This window comes from Coffea eugenioides, chromosome 11 (assembly GCF_003713205.1).
Source record: "Coffea eugenioides isolate CCC68of chromosome 11, Ceug_1.0, whole genome shotgun sequence".
NCBI classification, from domain to species: domain Eukaryota; kingdom Viridiplantae; phylum Streptophyta; class Magnoliopsida; order Gentianales; family Rubiaceae; genus Coffea; species Coffea eugenioides.
Genome location: NC_040045.1, coordinates 28,745,406 through 28,763,618, shown reverse-complemented (window position 1 = coordinate 28,763,618; position 18,213 = coordinate 28,745,406). Strand labels below are relative to the sequence as shown.

The following is an 18,213-nucleotide window of genomic DNA, read 5'->3' as shown; positions in this document are numbered from 1 at the left end:
TTTATACAATTTATTATCTAAACATGCAAGGAACAAATTAAGAATGTGTTAAAGCTTGAGCTAGCTGAAGCAGCAAGAACGACAATGATTGTGATATAAACAAGAAGCCAATGCTCACTAATAAGCAATCCTCTTTTCTTTTGGAATTTTGATGAAAATAATTGTAAATACATAACATATACTTTATCTCGGGTACTAAATGTGTGTCCATCTATTGAACTTCATATCTTATTTGTATTGTTCAATCATTTTTTTTAGAGGACTGTAAGTAGTAAAAGGATATACTTATTTATTAAAAAAATTATTGAGTAATTACACTTGGTACAGTGGGTCTTGGCGATCTAGCTTGGAATTTTTGAAGCAAACATATTTTTAATTTAGGATCTTTATAAATGTGAAAGTTTGAGGAAAAAGTAGGGAAAACAGTAATAGGAAGATTGGAATGTTAGATATTTGTAAGTGGAGTATAACTTTCGATAAATTTGAAATTGAGGAATTTGTCACAATTCATGTATATCAATTGGCATCTGAAAGCTAATTTACATAAATGACCTTGGCTGTGAACGGGCTAGTGAAGTAGTAGAGCAAGGCTATTAAGGCTGCTATTTTTGTAATAGGCTGCCATGAGCATCAATCTTGGTTTCCATAATCACTGCTTTTTCTGGAGAAAACTGTTAAGAGAATATAAGTACTCTTGTAGATAATAAATTAGTAAGGGTATTCTTGTAAATAGTTTGTTAGATTTATATTACTATAAATACTAGTTGGTCACTCATAGTACAGTCGTTAGACGTTTTTCTCCCAAAATACATGTTATCATGGTATCAGAGTTAAAATCCTAAGGTTAGGGTTAGACATCTAGCAAAAGTTCTGTTCACGCGATACTATTCATAGTATTACTGTTCATCACATATTGTTCACATGTTACTGTTCAGGGTACTATTCATTACGAATTTTGATTGTTTTTTTATTTAAAGTGCTATTCGTTATTGCTGAAAGTTCATCAAAAAGTGTCGTGGCATCCACTAATGTTACGACAATGGTGACACCTTAACTCATAAATTGGAATTTAAATGACACGAATTATCAACAATGGTAAAAAAACTGTTAAGAATTATCTGACAGGTTTAGAAAAGCAACGACATCTCACAGATGACTCTTCTATAGAGGATAACAAGAGACTAATGTGGATTCAAGAGGATGCCCAAATTCTTGAAGCACTATAAAATTCTATGGAGTCACAAATTACTTACATGTGTTCTCATTGTGAGACAACAAAAGAAGTTTGGAATTGTATCCGGTTATTATACTACAGTAATCTTTCACGGATGTAAGATATTTTTTTGGAATATTTCAGTTGCAACAAAATAACCAGATAGTAACTGAATACTTTGCTGATCTCAAGTGAATTTCAGAAGAATTAAATGATGTAATGTCTCTCTCAAGTAATATTATAGTTATGCAGAGGCAAAGAAAAAAAAATGCTTGTACTCAAATTCTTGGCTAGTCTTAAGCTAGAATTTGAACCAATCAAATATCAAATTTTAGCAGGTGAACGATTACCATCCTTTGCAGAGGCGTATGCTCGTGTCTTACGTTCTACATCTAAGGATAGTGTATAGGGTGATGGTGTTCTAATTAATGACAAATTTGTTTTAGTTGCTAACAACAATCGAATAGAACAACTTAATCCTGGATGTGAGCAACTTAGTTTTGGACGTGGCTCTCATAGAGGAAGAAGTAGAGGAGATCGAGACACCTATAAGTGCACTCATTGTAGTTTGAAAAATCACACTCGTGATACTTGTTGGGGTTTAGTTGGAAAACCTCCTCGATTTGCTAATGCGATTACCACTGACCAAACTGAATCAGGTTCTTCAACACAAGGGTCCCATATGACTTTTACTATATCCGAGAAAGATTATGTTAAATTCCTGCAGTACCAAACTGCAAATCACATATCTTTTTCCTCTACTTCTTTAGCACAAAAAGGTAATGCTATGGCTTATCTCTCCACATCCTCTAATTCTGACTCATGGGTTATTGACTTCAGGGCTACTGATCATATGTCAGGTACCTCTAGAAATTTTTTAAATATTCAAGAGTCTATTTTCTTTTCTCATATTATTTTAGCTGATAGATCTACAACTAAAGTTAAAGGACTAGGCACTATAGAAATTAACACATCTCTTCTGCTGTCTTCTATTTTTTATGTATCCAATTTGCCTTCTAATTTAATGTCTGTTAGTAAGTTTACTAAATTTTTACAGTGTTTAGTTATTTTTTTCCTTAATTATATTATCATTCAGGATTTTAAGACAAAAAGAATGATTGGTGGAGGGCATGAGTATAATGGTCTTTATTTTCTTAACTCCAATGGTCCGATTGCGTGTCCTGCTACTATTTTTCCTCTTGAAATTTACTGTTATTTGAGTTATTCGTCTCTACAAAATTTGAAGAAATTAGTTCCTATTTTGAGTCAGTTGTGTTCATTAGAATATGAGTCTTGTTAGTTAGGAAAATATCATCGTGTTTCTTTTGTCCTTAGAGTCAATAAACGAATTTTTGTATCCTTTTTGTTAGTTCATTCTGATGTTTGGAGTTCTAGTCACGTCACTTCAAAATTAGGTTTTAAATATTTTATAATTTTTGTTGATGACAGAATTACATGATTTTATTTAATGAAAGATCGTTCAGAACTATATTTCATTTTTTGTGCATTTTTTACAGAAATAAAGTATCAATTTTGTGTACCTATATGTATATTTCGCAGTGATAATGTGAAAGAATATTTTTCACTCCTTTTCATACTTTTATGATTAAGTCTGGTATTATTCATCAGTACTCTTATTCCTACACTCCACAACCAAATGGAGTTACTGAAAGAAAAATTGGACATTTAGTCAAAATTATTCGAACATTTTTGCTGCACATGAATGTGCATAAACAGTTTTGAAGTGATGCAGTTTTAACTGCATGTTATTTAATTAATCGTATGCCCTAATATTCGTGGAGGTCAATTATCTCACTCCATTCTTTTTTTTTTTTCGTGAACCTGTGTTTAAATTATCTCATCGTATTTTCAGATGTGTGTGTGTTTTGTTCATTAGTTTCCTTTTGAAGTGGATAAATTAGATCCTCGTACTATTAAGTATATTTTCTTAGAATACACATGAGCGAAAAAAGGATATAAATGTTACAGTCAAACTTTAAATCGATTTTTTACTTGTGTTGATATTATTTTCTTTGAATTCACTCTTTATTTTATGAAACAAGGTATGCCTAGTGAGTTAGAACAGTATGTCTCTTTTTCTTCTCCTATTTTACTAGTCCCTTAATCTTTATTACTTGAATTATACAGTCCGCTAGATTCCACAACTCGGTTATCTCGTCTTAATTTTCAAATTTATTTTCATCATTTCATAGTTGAGAAAGCTCCTAATACACCACTTGTTTCACTAATTAACTCTCAATCTTCAAATCCAGGTATGACGCCCTCCTATGAGTTAGATCTCCCATTATTTTATGCAAAGGTAAAAAACATTGTATTTCTCATCCTATTTCTAATTTTGTTTCTTATTCTCGTATCTCTCCATCATATTTTTCTTTTGTTGTTTCATTTAATTCTGTATCCATTCCTAAATCTATTACCCATGCTCTCAATCATCCTGATTGGAGATTAGTTATGCAAGAAGAGATATTTGCTTTAGAAAAAAATAGTACTTGGGATCTTATCCCTCTTTCTTCTGGTAAGTCTATTATTGATTGTAAATAGGTGTACACTATAAAAGTGCATCCTAATGATTCTATTAATAGATTAAAGGTTTGTCTTGTAATTAAAGCATATACAAGGGGTATGGAATAGAGTACTTAGAGCTATTTTCTTTTGTTGCAAAGATTACTTCTGTTTGTCTTTTTATATCTTTGGTAGCAACTTATAATTGACCATTGCATCAGTTTTATGCAAAAAGTACGTTTTACATGAAGATTTGGAAGAAGAGGTATATATGGAACAATCTTCTAGATTTTTTGTTCAAGGGGAGAATTCACGGTTGATTTGTTGTCTGAAAAATTTTTTATATGGATTGAAACAGTCTCCTAGACCTTGGTTTGGCAAATTTAGTAATGTTATCATAGAATTTGATCTGACAAGATGTGGAGTAGATCACTCTGTATTTTATCGACATTCTAATGTTGGTAAGATTTTATTAGTTGTGTTTGTGGATGATTTTGTGATTACAAGTGATAATATTGTGGGGATCTAGCAATTTAAATCCAATATATAGGCAAACTTTTAGACAAAGAATTTAGATCACTTACAGTATTTTCTGGGTATTGAGATAGTTTGGTCTAAATATAAGATTTATTTATGTCAAAGAAAATATGTACTCGATATGATGAGTGAAGTTGAAAGGTTAGGTTGGTCACCTGTGGAAACTCCTATGGATCCTAATGTGATATTAGTAGAAGATCAAGGTACATTACTAGATGATCTTGGGTAATATCGAAAACTTGTGGGTAAATTAAATTATCTCACTGTAACGAGACCTAACATTTCATTTGCAATGAGTGTCATGAGTTAATTTCTTGAAACCCCTCATACCAGTCATTGGGATGGTGTTATACGAATTCTCAGGTATCTCAAGAGTGCTCCTAAAGAATGGTTGCTGTATCAAAATCATGGGTACACTAATATTGAAGGATACAGTGATGCAGATTAAGTTAGTTCTGCCTCAGATCGGAAATTGATCACAGGATATTGTGTATTTGTTAGTGGTAATTTAGTGTTGTGGAAGAGTAAGAAGCAAACAGTTATCTCCAAATCAAGTGTAGGTGCTATGGCTCACACTATGTGTGAGTTAATTTGGTTGAAAAGCATGTTACTTAAATTAGGTTTGAACATATACAACTTATGATTTATTGTGTGATAATTAGGCGACTGTTCATATTGCGTCTAACGCAGTGTTTCATGAAAGGATAAAATATATTGAAATTGATTGTCATTTCATTCGAGAGAAATTGCTTGATGGAGTCATCAAGACATCTCATGTACCGTCTATAGAATACTTGGCTGATTTGTTTACTAAGAGTTTAGATAACTCTAAGGTGAAATATATTTGTAACAAGTTGGGCGCTTATGATAGATGTACTCCAAGTTGAGGGGGAGTGTTAAGAGAATATAAATATTCTTATGGATAATAAATTCGTAAGGATATTCTTGTAAATAGTTTGTTAGGTTTAGACTATTATAAATACTAGTTGATCACTCATAATACAATGGTTAGACATATTTCTCCCAAATACTTGTTATCAAAAACCCAAAAACTAAAAAGGAAAGGAAAGAGAAGAAGAAAAGAGAACCGCCTCAGCCTACTCGATTGGTGGCTTCTACCCATTTTCATGCAAAAATGATAGTAAATCTAGTATTTACTCTTTGATAAGAGAATTTTGGTATAAATTTTGTTACATTTGGACTTGCTTTGCAAGTAAAATTATGGTGATAAGAGAATTTTGGTATAAATTTTGTTGCATTTGGACTTGCTCTGCTAGTAAAATTCTTGTGATGGTACTGCGGGCCTTGGGTTTGCCTCTGATTGGTGGCATGTTGGCCATGTTCATGTGAAATAGACAGCGGATCTAATACTCTCTAAGCCAAAGATTTTGATATAGATCTTATAAGAGTTGGTGAGTCAGAGATAATTTTGCAGGTGATTATAACTAGGCATATCAATTGCTAGGGGATTCTTGATTTATATTCACTACCCAAATTTAGGCCTAGACCTTTATCAGTTTAAAGGAAAAACTAGGAATCAGACTCATGAATTTGGAAATCCATTGGGTATCTATAGGCATCTTTCTCAATATACATTGAATAACTAAGGTAAAAATATTAAAAATATATAAAGCTCAAAGATAATATAAATATCATCTAATTTTTGTTTTCAAATAATAAAATTAATATTTAAGAAGTTGAGGAGTATTATAAATCCAAAGAAATAACTATTATCAACTAATTCTATATACACACATAAGTTTGGGTAGAGTTTAGGTTTGGTTCTGGATTTGGGCATAAAAAATCAAATCCTATTCAAATTCGTGATTCTCTTACAGGGTCTACATCTAGGTTAGAAAAATTAAATTCAAATCCATAAAAAGTATGTTAGGTCTGGATTGGATCGGAATATGATCCAATTCATTGACATGCTTACTTATAATTGAGCCACAATTAAGTTTGGCCTTGACAGTCCTACACTCATTTTCAAGTTGAATGTCACATTCTTATTCCTTGAAAAATAAAATAAGTTGAATGATATATTTTGCCTATAAAAAAAACCTCATCAGAGGTGGTGGCCAGCTGCGGTGCATGATGGAGCCAATGGTTGCTACCTAGCAAGTTGAGTATTTCTTTTGAAAATTAGACAGCCTAAGGACTAAATTATAATTAACTTTTCCCCTGCCAAACTATTCGGGATGCTATAGTAAATTCACCACATCTTACCCTTTTTTTAAAATAAAATTAATGAACATTACTAGTTCCCCAAATACAAATGCATAAGGGGAAGAGAGATACATTGGATGGTACTCACGGGGCAGGTCTTAAATTCAAAACTTTTCACTTTTATTAAAAAAAATACAAATTCATAAAAACTTTATCCTACTTTTGAATTTTCAGTCTTCCTATCAGTATATTTATAATTTGGAAAAATTATTTAAAATATCCCTCACATTTCATCAAATTAATTTTTTTGTCCTTTACTTTTAAAATATTAACTTTATACCCCTTACAAGTTCAAATTAGCAAAATTTGGTCTCAACCTAATTTTCTAATCACTTTTTAGCTGTGTTTTGAAATTCGGATCGGACAGACCGGTTCAACCAGTTGAACTGGAAATCGGATAGGCATCCGGTCCGAGTTGCTTTAAAAAACTTGGTCAAATCCGGTCAAAATCCGGGTTTAACCAGAAAACCGGAAGAACCGCTTCAATCGGAGCCTGAGGTCTAAAGAAGAGTAAAGACGGATGGTGTGGGGACCACTTAAAAACTAAAGCCACGGGACATGTACTGTTCATAATTGCTGCCAAGAATAACATCTCTGTCTTGTGTGCCATTTCTGACCTTTGACCGTTGTTGTATTCTAAGCTTTTTTAATTTTTTCCATCTTTTCCTGTTTTACCCTTTTTGTTTTCCTTTTTTTATTCTTTCTTTTAATTATTCTCAAATCTCTTCACATATCCTACCATAAATCTCTCTCAAACAACTCCAATGGAAGATCTAAGTTAAAAAAGGGATAAAACATTAAAAAATAAGAAAATAAGAAATTCACCTAGAAATATTTTATCAATTTTATGATTTGACCCTTAGAGTACTAGAAAACTATTATTACACCTAAAAAGAGCCTAAATTCTTGTATTACTTTTCAAATAAGCCCTCCAATTTGGTTCTAAACCTGTTGAATATGCACTAAATTGTAAATTATATAAATTGTTACTTAATTATACTACCTTATTTGTATTTTCTTGTAAAGTATCTTAGAAATACCAAATATATATTGAACCTTGTTATGAAATAACAAAAATGTGGATGTCCCTTTATATTCCCAAGGGGATTAATTCATGATTTTATGGCTACATTATGTATAGAAGTTACAATCCATAAATCTATTCATGTAGTGGAGAAACCGTTTCACAGGTTTCTTCATATTATTGTAATAGTGGATGTTTAATAGGATTTATGTACCTTTAATCTTGTAGTGCCTATATATAGAGGTACATTGATACCCTTTGTGGTGACTTTTGTATCTTGTTGAAATATAAGGATATCATTCTCCCTTTTCTCTACTTCTTTCTCTAATATCTCTATTCATATTATAATAGTTTATTAGTTTTACAACACGTTATCAGCACGAAAGCTCTACTTTTGAGTAAAAGGTGAAAACGGAGGCTCTACATTGAACAAAGGTGAAGCACTAGATTTTATCGAAATTCTGCTCAAGAAAATTCTAAGGTAAATTTCTAACTCAAAAATTTATTTCAATTTCTTATAGCTAATCTTACAAAACAACAGTTTGTACCTCTTGATATTTCTGGAAAAAATTATTTATCATGGGTATTGGATGTTGAAATCCATCTTGAGGCAATGGGTCTTGGTAATACTATTGTGGAAAAAAATGAATCCTCAAACCAAGACCGTGCCAAAGCTATGATTTTTCTTCGTCATCATTTAGATGAAGGATTAAAATCAGAGTATCTTACTGTTAAAGATCCTCTTGTCCTTTGGCGAGATTTGAAAGAAAGATTCGACCACCTGAAGTTGGTCGTTCTTCCAAAAGCCCGATATGATTGGCTTCATTTACGGCTGCAAGATTTTAAATCTGTCAACGAATATAATTCAGCCATGTTCAGAATCACTTCTCAATTATCATTATGTGGCAAAAAAGTCACTGATAAAGATATGTTAGAGAAAATATTTTCTACTTTTCATGTCTCTAACATGCTCCTGCAGCAGCAATATCGAGAGAAGGGATTTAAAAAATATTCTGAACTTATTGCATGTCTTCTCTTGACTGAACAAAACAATGAATTGTTGCTGAAAAATCATGAGTCCCGACCAACTGGTGCAAGTCCATTCCCTGAAGCGAATGCGACCCAATTTCAAAATTCTAGTCGACGTCGTGGACGTGGCCGTAGAGGTGGTTGTGGAGGAGGCCGCGGACGTGGTCGTGATCGTGGCCGTGGACGTGATCGTAGTAAATTTGTGTCCCGTGAAAATTTTAACCGTGGCAAACAACAAAATGTTTTCCAAAAAAGGGAAAATAACTACGATCAGAAAAATGGAGAAAAGAAAGTTTATGAAGAAAAATGCTACCGGTGTGGTATGGAAGATCATTGGTCCCGTACCTGTCGTACGGCTGAGCATCATGTTGACCTCTATCAAACATCATTGAAAAAGAAAGACAAAGGTGTTGAAACAAATTTCATTGATCAAAAGAATGACTATGATGATGGTGATGATGCTGACATGACACACCTCGATGTTGCTGATTTTTTTGAGCATCCTGAAGATGTCAACAAATATCCCATGATTATTTAGATATTTTTATGATACTTTATATCTTTCATGTAATTTCTTTTCCATTGAATATTTATTTTCGCATCTTTATTAATATTTATTTTTGTTTGAAATTTTCTTCCTGAAGAAGAAATGGATGTCAAATATTGGGATTAAATAATGGTGATGATGATATTTGTCTCATTGATAGTGCTACTACGCACACCATATTGAAAAATAAAAAATATTTTTCTTGTTTGAAAATAGGAGAGACAAACGTTAATATCATTAGTGGTAGTGCAAAATTGATTGAAGGCTCCGGAAGAGCCACTATATTTCTCCCTGAAGGGACTAAAATGTGACGCTCCCACTTCTCCCTAAGGCGAACCAAAGGGTATCCACGGGACGCCTGCCTAACTCTCGCCAGGACTCAAGCAATTCCATTCAAACTTATTATCGATCTACACAACACACGTAAATAACTTAAATACAGTAAATGCGGAAGCGTTCAACCTTAATAATATTCATTCATAATCCAACCCGTAGTCGGGGGTTCAAAGTACATCATGAATCCCAAAAGTTACATTTCAATTCCAGAAGTACAATCCAAAAGTCAAGGCATAGCCAAAAGTAATAGAAACCCTAAACAAAAGCACATCAGGAAGGTTTCTTCAATACATCGCCGAGTTCAATCCTGCTAAGGAAAACAAATCTACAGGGTGAGCAAAATGCTCGTGAAGCTAAGAACACACATGTAGGCACCTAGTTCAGGTAACAAGTCCAAGTAACAATTCAAGTAATAGCTTGCAAGTAATTAGTAATGCCAACAAGAATGAAACCAGAAACAATTCAAGGATATGGTAGCTCTCAGGAGCTAAGTTCCACTTCCTTTGCCAGTTCATTCGTATATCTTCCCGCAGTGACTCTCCGTCAATCGGGTTGATATTTTCAAACCGTAGATCACCACTTACTTCTCATCCGTCCACCATACACCGCTTCGGGCCCGCACTACATTTAGAAGGCTATACTCCACGAGTATGTCAAGCAAGATCTCTCAAATAGATCAAGCTTATCATGTAATTCTAATGGCTCACCAAGGTTTCCGACCAACCTCATGCCGGCTCGAGTTCCAAGGTCGGCCTATGAGTTTGGGCGTCCCCCATGTATCATGTAAGTGTCGAGGAGATTCACTCCAACGATGTATGCAATCATAGCACACCATGTCATGTATGCAAGCAATTGACAGGTTTAAATATGTATTTCAGGTCATGTAAATCAGGCAAATCATGTTAAGTATGAGTTATTTGTTTCAAATGAGGACGAGTGCGATAAAGTACACATTCGACTCTATTTTTCAAAACCAAGTAGGCTAAGCGGGTAATCAGGAAAGCCAAGCATGAATCAAGACCATAGAGTTCAAGTAATCATACACTTGACACTCACTGAACAAAACAAGAAGAAATATTTTCTGGAAGTTCAAGTGTTCACGGTAGGATCCTCTTGAAGGTTCTCGTGTGCGCTTGAGCAAATAATAATATATTATCATTCATATATCCCAATTATCAAGAAAGATTGTATACTAGTACAATCTAAGAAAATTTTACGAAAACGAATCTCAATTACTCGTAAATCGAGGTCCAACTGGAGTTTTTTAAAGTACAAGAACGATCGAGTTTTCATTTTGGAAAATTAAGTATAAAACGTTCAAGTAATATCAAAGGGAAAAGGAGTGCTTGAAAACTCCCTTCCTTGGGAATTCGGAAAATTTTCAGTTTTGATACGATATTTTTGAAAAATCTTATCTCACATTATACATGCCAAAAATTGGAAAAATTGGTACCGTTGGAAACCTTTTTGAAAGTACTAAAAATTCTTAGAAGACACTTTTCCATGAATCTAAGTGGAAGGTATTCAAAAATGAGCTTAAAGTTGCTGTTCCAGATCACCCAGGATTGAGCCGGGGTTGGTTTTTCGCTAACATTGGAAATTCGGCAGAATTCACTCGTTGCAAACCAACCCTTGAAATTTATAACTCAATTAGAGGTACAAGTAAGGTTTAGGACAGAACAAGCGGATCAAGAATCGGAGTTTCGAGCACCAAGATATGGTAGCTCAAAGTTGGGGAAAATTCAAGACTGTTGAACAATTTCCAGATTTGGGTTTTCGACTTTGGACCTTTAGTTAAATGTCAAAACGGATTTCGATTGGTACCAAATTTTGCAGTATAGTATTCCTATATGAAGGGTATCTCTCTATCAAATTTCGTGGAAAAATACCTTCGAAAAGGTGGTTAACCAATCAACCAAGTTTTTGAAATTACTAAGGCAAAACTGCTTTTATCTTCATTTCTCTCCGTTTCCAAACATTCGGCTAAGGAAAACCTCCAAACATGGTTCATTTGTGCAAGAAAAGTCTAAGGAACATTCATGGTACATTTGGTAGGTGTTTAGCACCAAGAAATTCATTTAGTAAGACCACAACAAGTCTCACATCAAATCTGTTCAAATCCAAGGGTTTTCAAGAACAAGGCAGTCACCGTATTTTGATCATAACTCACTCAATTTAACTAATTTGAGCATGGTTGATAGTGTTGGAAAATACATTCATAGGGCTATAATTTCACAGAAGAAATCGTTCTAATATTCAGCATGCAACTGACTCGAAATTAAGCCTAAAGTTGCAGCATCATCAAATCATTCCAGCAGAACAGAGAAACAGGGCAGCCTTCTTAAAACGATTGGTTTGGCTCGTACACTTGGAAAAAAAATGTCCATTTTATACCGTTGGAAAGGTGTGGATGTCTAGTTTCAAATTCCACTGACGGTACTCGATTTCGACGTTGGAGGACAAAGTTACGGCCGAAACACTATCGCTGGACAGAGCTACACGGAAACAGTTTTCCAGCTTGACTAGTTTCACAAAGAAATTCATTTGCCCAACCAAACCTCAATATTTTCCAATGAAAATTTTTACACAACTAATACAACATACAAACATCATATTCAAGCCATTAGATCATCAAAATTTTGCCTTAAAATAACCGAACAAGGCAGGGGCAGAATCGGAATCTTTCTATCCCATGAGTTCCTTGAGGTTTCTACTAATTACACTCCATTAATCCACCATTTCAAACACTAAACCAACATTATAAATAGCATCAATCATCATATCAGCCATCAAGACAGAGGTGGGAGTTCATAGAGCCCACCTTCCATTTTTTCAACAACAACAACAACCCATATGAAATTAAGAGCTAAAAGGTATACTAGAACTTCCAAAAATTGAAATCAGAAAGCTTGATCATGACTTACTCTAGTTGATGAATGAACAATTCAGAAATTTTCGGCCCTTCCTTGCTCCTAAGTGAGCCGTGAAAAACTCCCCATTTTTAGCTAGATATGAATTCCAAGTCTTAGGCTAAGTAGTGTTAAAATTTGAGAAGATTTGGTGGTGATTTGAGTAAGATTTTTAGAGGAAGATGTTGAGGAGCTTCGGTTGTTCCTTTGCAGTTTGCTAGCCGGCCATGGAAGCTTGGAGAAATGAGATGTTTGGTCTGACCCCTTTGGCGTACAAAGAAAGCTTAACGTCTAATAGTTTAGGTGCGCAAATAGTGCGCATACGCGTGCGTTTTGTGCTCGATTTCTCTTAAGTTTGTTGCACTAGTGCACTAAACCTCTAAGGCACTTACATTCATATAAATATTATTCCTTCTTAATTGTCCAAAAATAATGGTCCAAAGTCCCTCAATTAATCACGCGCGTGAAAACGCGTATTTCCAATTTAGGCGCGATAAAATGAAATCTTCAAGAAATTCTTGTAACGATCGTACCACTAACTATCACTTGAGTATTTAAACCTAAATTTACCTATTTTAGGACAATTGTACATATTTCCAAATTTTCGAGCTTATTGTACTCCCAATTAACTAGAGTTTTCGGACACGTTTTCACTTTTCACTAAACAAGTTTCTAAGAAAATAATTTTTGAAACGAAACACTTTAAAAATATAACGAAACTATAAAATCATGTACTTAGGTCTAATAAGGCTAGAAAATATTATTCGTGGCAAAAATCCAAATAAATAATTTATTAAGCCAAAATTAGGGATTTTAAAATAATAGATTTTCGAGTCCTCACATCCTCTCCCCCTTAAGAAATTTCGTCCTCGAAATTTACCTTGATTGGTGAACAGGCCTGGTTACTTTTCTCGAATTGCTTTTTCGACCTCCCAAGTTGCTTCCTCCAACCCATGGTTCTTCCAGTGGACTTTTACTAATGGTATCTGTTTATTCCTCAAATCCTTCACCTTCCTATCCAGAAGCTTAACCGGTTTCTCCTCATAGGTCAAAGTCTCATCAATCTCAATATTCTCTGGTTGTAAGACATGTGATGGGTTTGGGTGGTACCTTTTAAGCATAGATACATGGAACACATTATGAACGAGATAAATTCGGCGGTAATTCCAACTTATAGGTTACACTCCCCACACGTTGGATAATCTTGTAAGGTCCTACAAACCTTGGCTGTAACTTCTTTCCTTTTCCAGACATCAACCTTGCTTTCAAGGGCGTGATTCTGAAAAATACCAAATCTCCAACAGTAAACTCCAAATTTTTTCTCCGATTATCGGCATAACTCTTTTGGCGGCTCTAAGCGGTCTGAATTCTTTGTCGTACCAACTTTACCTTTTCATTAGCTTTCTCAATCCAAGGCACTGTGGTCGGGTCTAAAATTTTCCGTTCACCTATTTCGTCCCAACAAATTAGAGACCTACATTTTCGACCATAAAGTACCTCATACGAGGCCATTTGAATAGAAAAGTGGAAACTATTGTTGTAGGCAAATTCCACTAAAGTCAAAAACTTACTCCAATTTTCTCCAAAGTCCAGAACACAAGTCCTTAACATGTTCTCAAGTGTTTGAATTGTTCTCTCCGACCGCCCATCAGTCTAGGGATGATAAGTGGTACTAAAGTTCAACTTAGTCCCCAATATTCTTGCATCTTTTGCCAGAACCTCGAAACAAATCTCGGATCCCTGTCGGACACAACACTCACAGGTATTCCATGCAACCTAATGATCTCATTCAAATACAACCTGGCCAACTTCTCCAACGGGTACTTCATGTTAATCGGCAGAAAATGAGCCGATTTGGTCAATCTATCCACGATTACCCAAATCGCATCATGGCCTCTCTGTGTTCTTGGTAATCCCGATACAAAATTCATAGTGATATTCTCCCATTTTCACTCAGATATTTCTAGAGGTTGCAAAAGTGATGATGGTTTCTGATGTTCGATTTTAACCTGTTGACAAATTAAGCATGTTTGGACAAATTTAGCAATCTCCTTCTTCATGTTCTCCCACCAATACAGACTCTTCAAGTCCTGGTACATTTTATTCCCTCCTGGATGTACCGTAAATTTTGATCGGTGTGCCTCTTCTAAGATTTCCTTTCTAAGCCCTTCATCCTTTGGCACAAATACCCGATTCCGAAACCTCAATATTCCATCTGACCCCAGACTAAAATCAGTCTTGTCTCCCATTTTACCCTTTTCCGCCCATTTTTGCACTTTCGTGTCCTTTTCTTGAAATTCCTTAATGCGTTCCAAAAAAGTGGAAGTTACTATAATATTCCCCAAAATTACCTTCCTTGGTTCCAATCGAGAATTCCAGTAACTCACTTCTTCCAATAATTGAAACTCCTTAATCATTAATCCAGCCATTTGCAGTTGACGGCTCAAAGCATCAGCCACTACATTAGCTTTCCTTGGATGGTACTTGATCGTACAGTCATAGTCTTCCAGAAATTCCATCCATCTACGTTGTCTTAAATTAAGTTCCTTCTGTGAAAATAAGTACTTAACACTTTTGTGGTCTGTAAAAATCTCAAATGTCACACCGTACAGATAATGCCTCCAATTCTTCAAAGCAAAGACCACAGCTGCTAATTCCAAATCATGAGTCGGGTAATTCCCTTCATGCGGTTTCAACTTCCAAGAGGCATATGCTATCACTTTGTCATTTTGCATCAACACACATCCCAAACCTTCTTTAGAAGCATCTGTATAAACCACAAAACTATCCTTTCCGTTTGGCAAAGCTAACACAGACGCCCTTGTCAACCGTCTTTTCAATTCCTGAAAACTTTCTTCACACTTAGGACTCCATATAAACTTTCCATTTTTCTTGGTCAGCTCGGTCATTGGTCCAGCAATTCTAGAAAAATTTTTGATAAATTTCCGGTAATACCCTGCTAATCCAATAAAACTCTGAATTTCGGTAGGATTTTCCGGTCATTTCCATTTCGAAACAGCTTCAACTTTAGCTGGATCCACTTTAATCCCATCTTTAGAAATTATGTGTCCCAAGAAAGTCACTTCTTTTAACCAAAACTCACACTTGCTGAACTTAGCATACAATTGATACTCTCTTAAGGTTTGTAAAACAATTCTCAAGTATTTCTCATGGTCTTTCACATTCTTAGAATACACTAAAATATCATCAATGAACACTACCACAAATTGGTCCAAATAAGGCTTAAAAACCCTATGCATTAAATCCATAAAAGCAGCAGGAGCATTCGTTAACCCAAACGGCATCACGGCAAATTCAAAATGCCCGTATCTCGAGTTAAAAGCAGTCTTGGGTATGTCCTTCTCCAAAATCCTCAACTGATAATAACCCTGTCTCAAATCCAACTTCGAGAACACTACAACCCCTTACAATTGGTCAAATAATTCATCAATGTGGGGCAGTGGATATTTATTCTTAATTGCAACATCGTTCAAGCCTCGGTAATCTATACATAACCTCAAACTCCCGTCCTTTTTCTTAACAAACAAAACTGGGGCTCCCCACGGAGAATCACTCTCTTTTATAAAACCTTTTTCTAGTAAATCTTGCAGTTACAATTTCAACTCCTTTAATTCCGCTGGGGCCATTCGATATGGCGTCCTAGAAATAGGGGCTACTCCCGGAGTTACATCGATCTTAAAGGCTATTTTCCGTTCCGGGGGTAGGGATTCTAATTCTTTAGGAAAAACATCAGGAAAGTCTTTCACTATAGGCATGTCCTCCAAATTCACCTTATCACTAGGGGTGTTAATAAGAAAAACCAAATATCCTTGAACTCCTTTACTTAATAATTTTCTAGCCCGAATTCCTGAAATAAGTGCAGACGAAACTAATTTAGCCCTTACATCCAATTTCAGGGTTGCTTCTTCTGGAATACGTAACTCTACAATTTTCGTCCTACAGTTTAACTGAGCATTATAACGGACTAACCAATCCATCCCTAAGATTACATCGTATCCCTTAATCGTCAATCCCATCAAATCAGCCAATAATTTTCGTTCCCCAATCCAGACTTCACAATCTTGATACACCAAGTTAGCAATTAGACTCTGATCCCCAGTAGGCGTTTTAACCTCAAGATCATATGGTAACTTAATTGGCTTCAAGTCTATCCCACTCATGAAATTAGGTTTACAAAAGAATGTGTAGCACCTGGATCAATTAAAACCCTAACTAAACGGTGAAAGATTGGAATTGTACTTTCTACCACCTCAGTTGCCTCAGAAACTTGTTGATAATCCAGTGCATAAACCCTGGCCGGTACTTTCGGTCGACTTCCTTCGGCACTGGTTTGCTTAGAGGGTGACTTTTCGGGTCTCTGGGTATCACCTCCCGTCTTCATTTTGTTTGGACAATTCACGAGCTGGTGCTCGGTACTACCACAGGCCAAGCACTTTCCAAACTTCCTCCAACAGTCATTTTCAGAATGGTTGGATTTTCCGCAGTAACCACACGAAACTTGAGGGGTCACCGCTGAACCACTAGAAGGCGCTCTCCTAGCCTGTGTCAGTCCACTACGACCTCCTCTAGATAAAACTCCTCTCGAAACTCCAGCAGTCCTTGGTCCTCCCACTCCTCTTCCCATTTTGGAAGGCTGCACACTTTTACTAGTTTGTCCAGAAGCATGGCTAGAAAAGTTTCTCTTTCTACTGTGGAAGTCTCTCACTTGAAATCTTGCACTCTCAACCCTTTGTGCCTTCTCTAAAGTTTCAGTAAATGTAGAGATTTTGGCTGCGGCCAGGCCCTCTTGTATCTCCACATTAAGTCCCTGAACAAACCGTCTAATCCTTTTTCGCTCATTGGTCACCAGTTCGGGATCGTACTTTGAAAGCTTAGTAAATTTTCCTTCATACTCCGCTACACTAAGAGTTCCCTGTTTCAACTTGATAAATTCATCCTCCCTCTTCTCTTGAATTAAGGGCGGAAGAAACTTCTCATTAAATTCCCTTGTGAAATTCTCCCAAATCCAAGGGGTTTGAGTTCTCTCCCATTTTCCTTTTATCAGATCCCACCAAGCACGGGCTACTCTCTTAAATTGGAAAGCAGCGAAATTCACTCGCCTATCTTCAATGTAGTCTAAAGCAGCGAAAATGTTGGTCATCCTTTCTAACCAATTCTCTGCTACCTCAGGATCAGGTTCGCCGAGGAACTTAGGCGGGTTAAATTTCAAAAACCTCTCTAAGGCTCTATTCTCTCCTCTTTCTTGACCCCCATGTTGGTTGAATGGTCCAGGGCCTTGTCTATCAGTTAGGCGCTCTAGTATATCAGTCATCCTATTAATGGCAGTAGCCACTTGATTACCCTCAATATTTTTCTGACCTTGGATCGGTGCAGTTGCCGATCCCTGGTCACCCCTTTGAGGTTGGGCCTGTCTAGTCCCTCGCCCACGGCCTCCATAACCTAGGCGTGCCTAGGCGTGCCTAGTGCAAGAAATAAATAAATAAATTATACGGCGCATAGTAGAGAGCAGGAACCAGTCAAGAAACATCGAAAATAAGAATAATTTACATTCATTAACATATCAAGTTCATACAATTAGCAAGTCGTGGGGTAGTCACAAAAAATATAGCACACAGGTGCCACAAGAGTACTTTTAGTCACAGAAGACTAAAGTAAAAGCAAGTGCTTCAAAAATAAGCCACACAGTCTTGCAAAATACAATGGCCTCAGCACTTAGCATCACCCCTGTTAATACTAGCTATAGTAGTCAAAAAGATCAAAAGAAAAGTCTGTCAATCTAAACCTAGTCCGCAGCAGGACTATCAGGAGGAACCTCCTCCTCAGAGTCCTGAGCTACACCCATCGCCTC

At 35.8% G+C, this 18,213-nt stretch overlaps 1 protein-coding gene across 1 annotated transcript; it reads left to right on the top strand.

The window, feature by feature from the left end:
- The first annotated feature begins 8,136 nt into the window (after positions 1 to 8,136).
- LOC113752198 lies at positions 8,137 to 9,090 on the top strand. Its single transcript, XM_027296330.1, has one exon. It carries the CDS (start codon positions 8,137 to 8,139, stop codon positions 9,088 to 9,090), a length of 954 nt encoding a protein of 317 aa, XP_027152131.1.
- The last annotated feature ends 9,123 nt before the right edge of the window (positions 9,091 to 18,213 follow it).

Bases quoted from the DNA above. Each gene is read 5' to 3' on its own strand.
- LOC113752198 (XM_027296330.1), top strand. From the start codon at position 8,137: ATGGGTCTTGGTAATACTATTGTGGAAAAAAATGAATCCTCAAACCAA.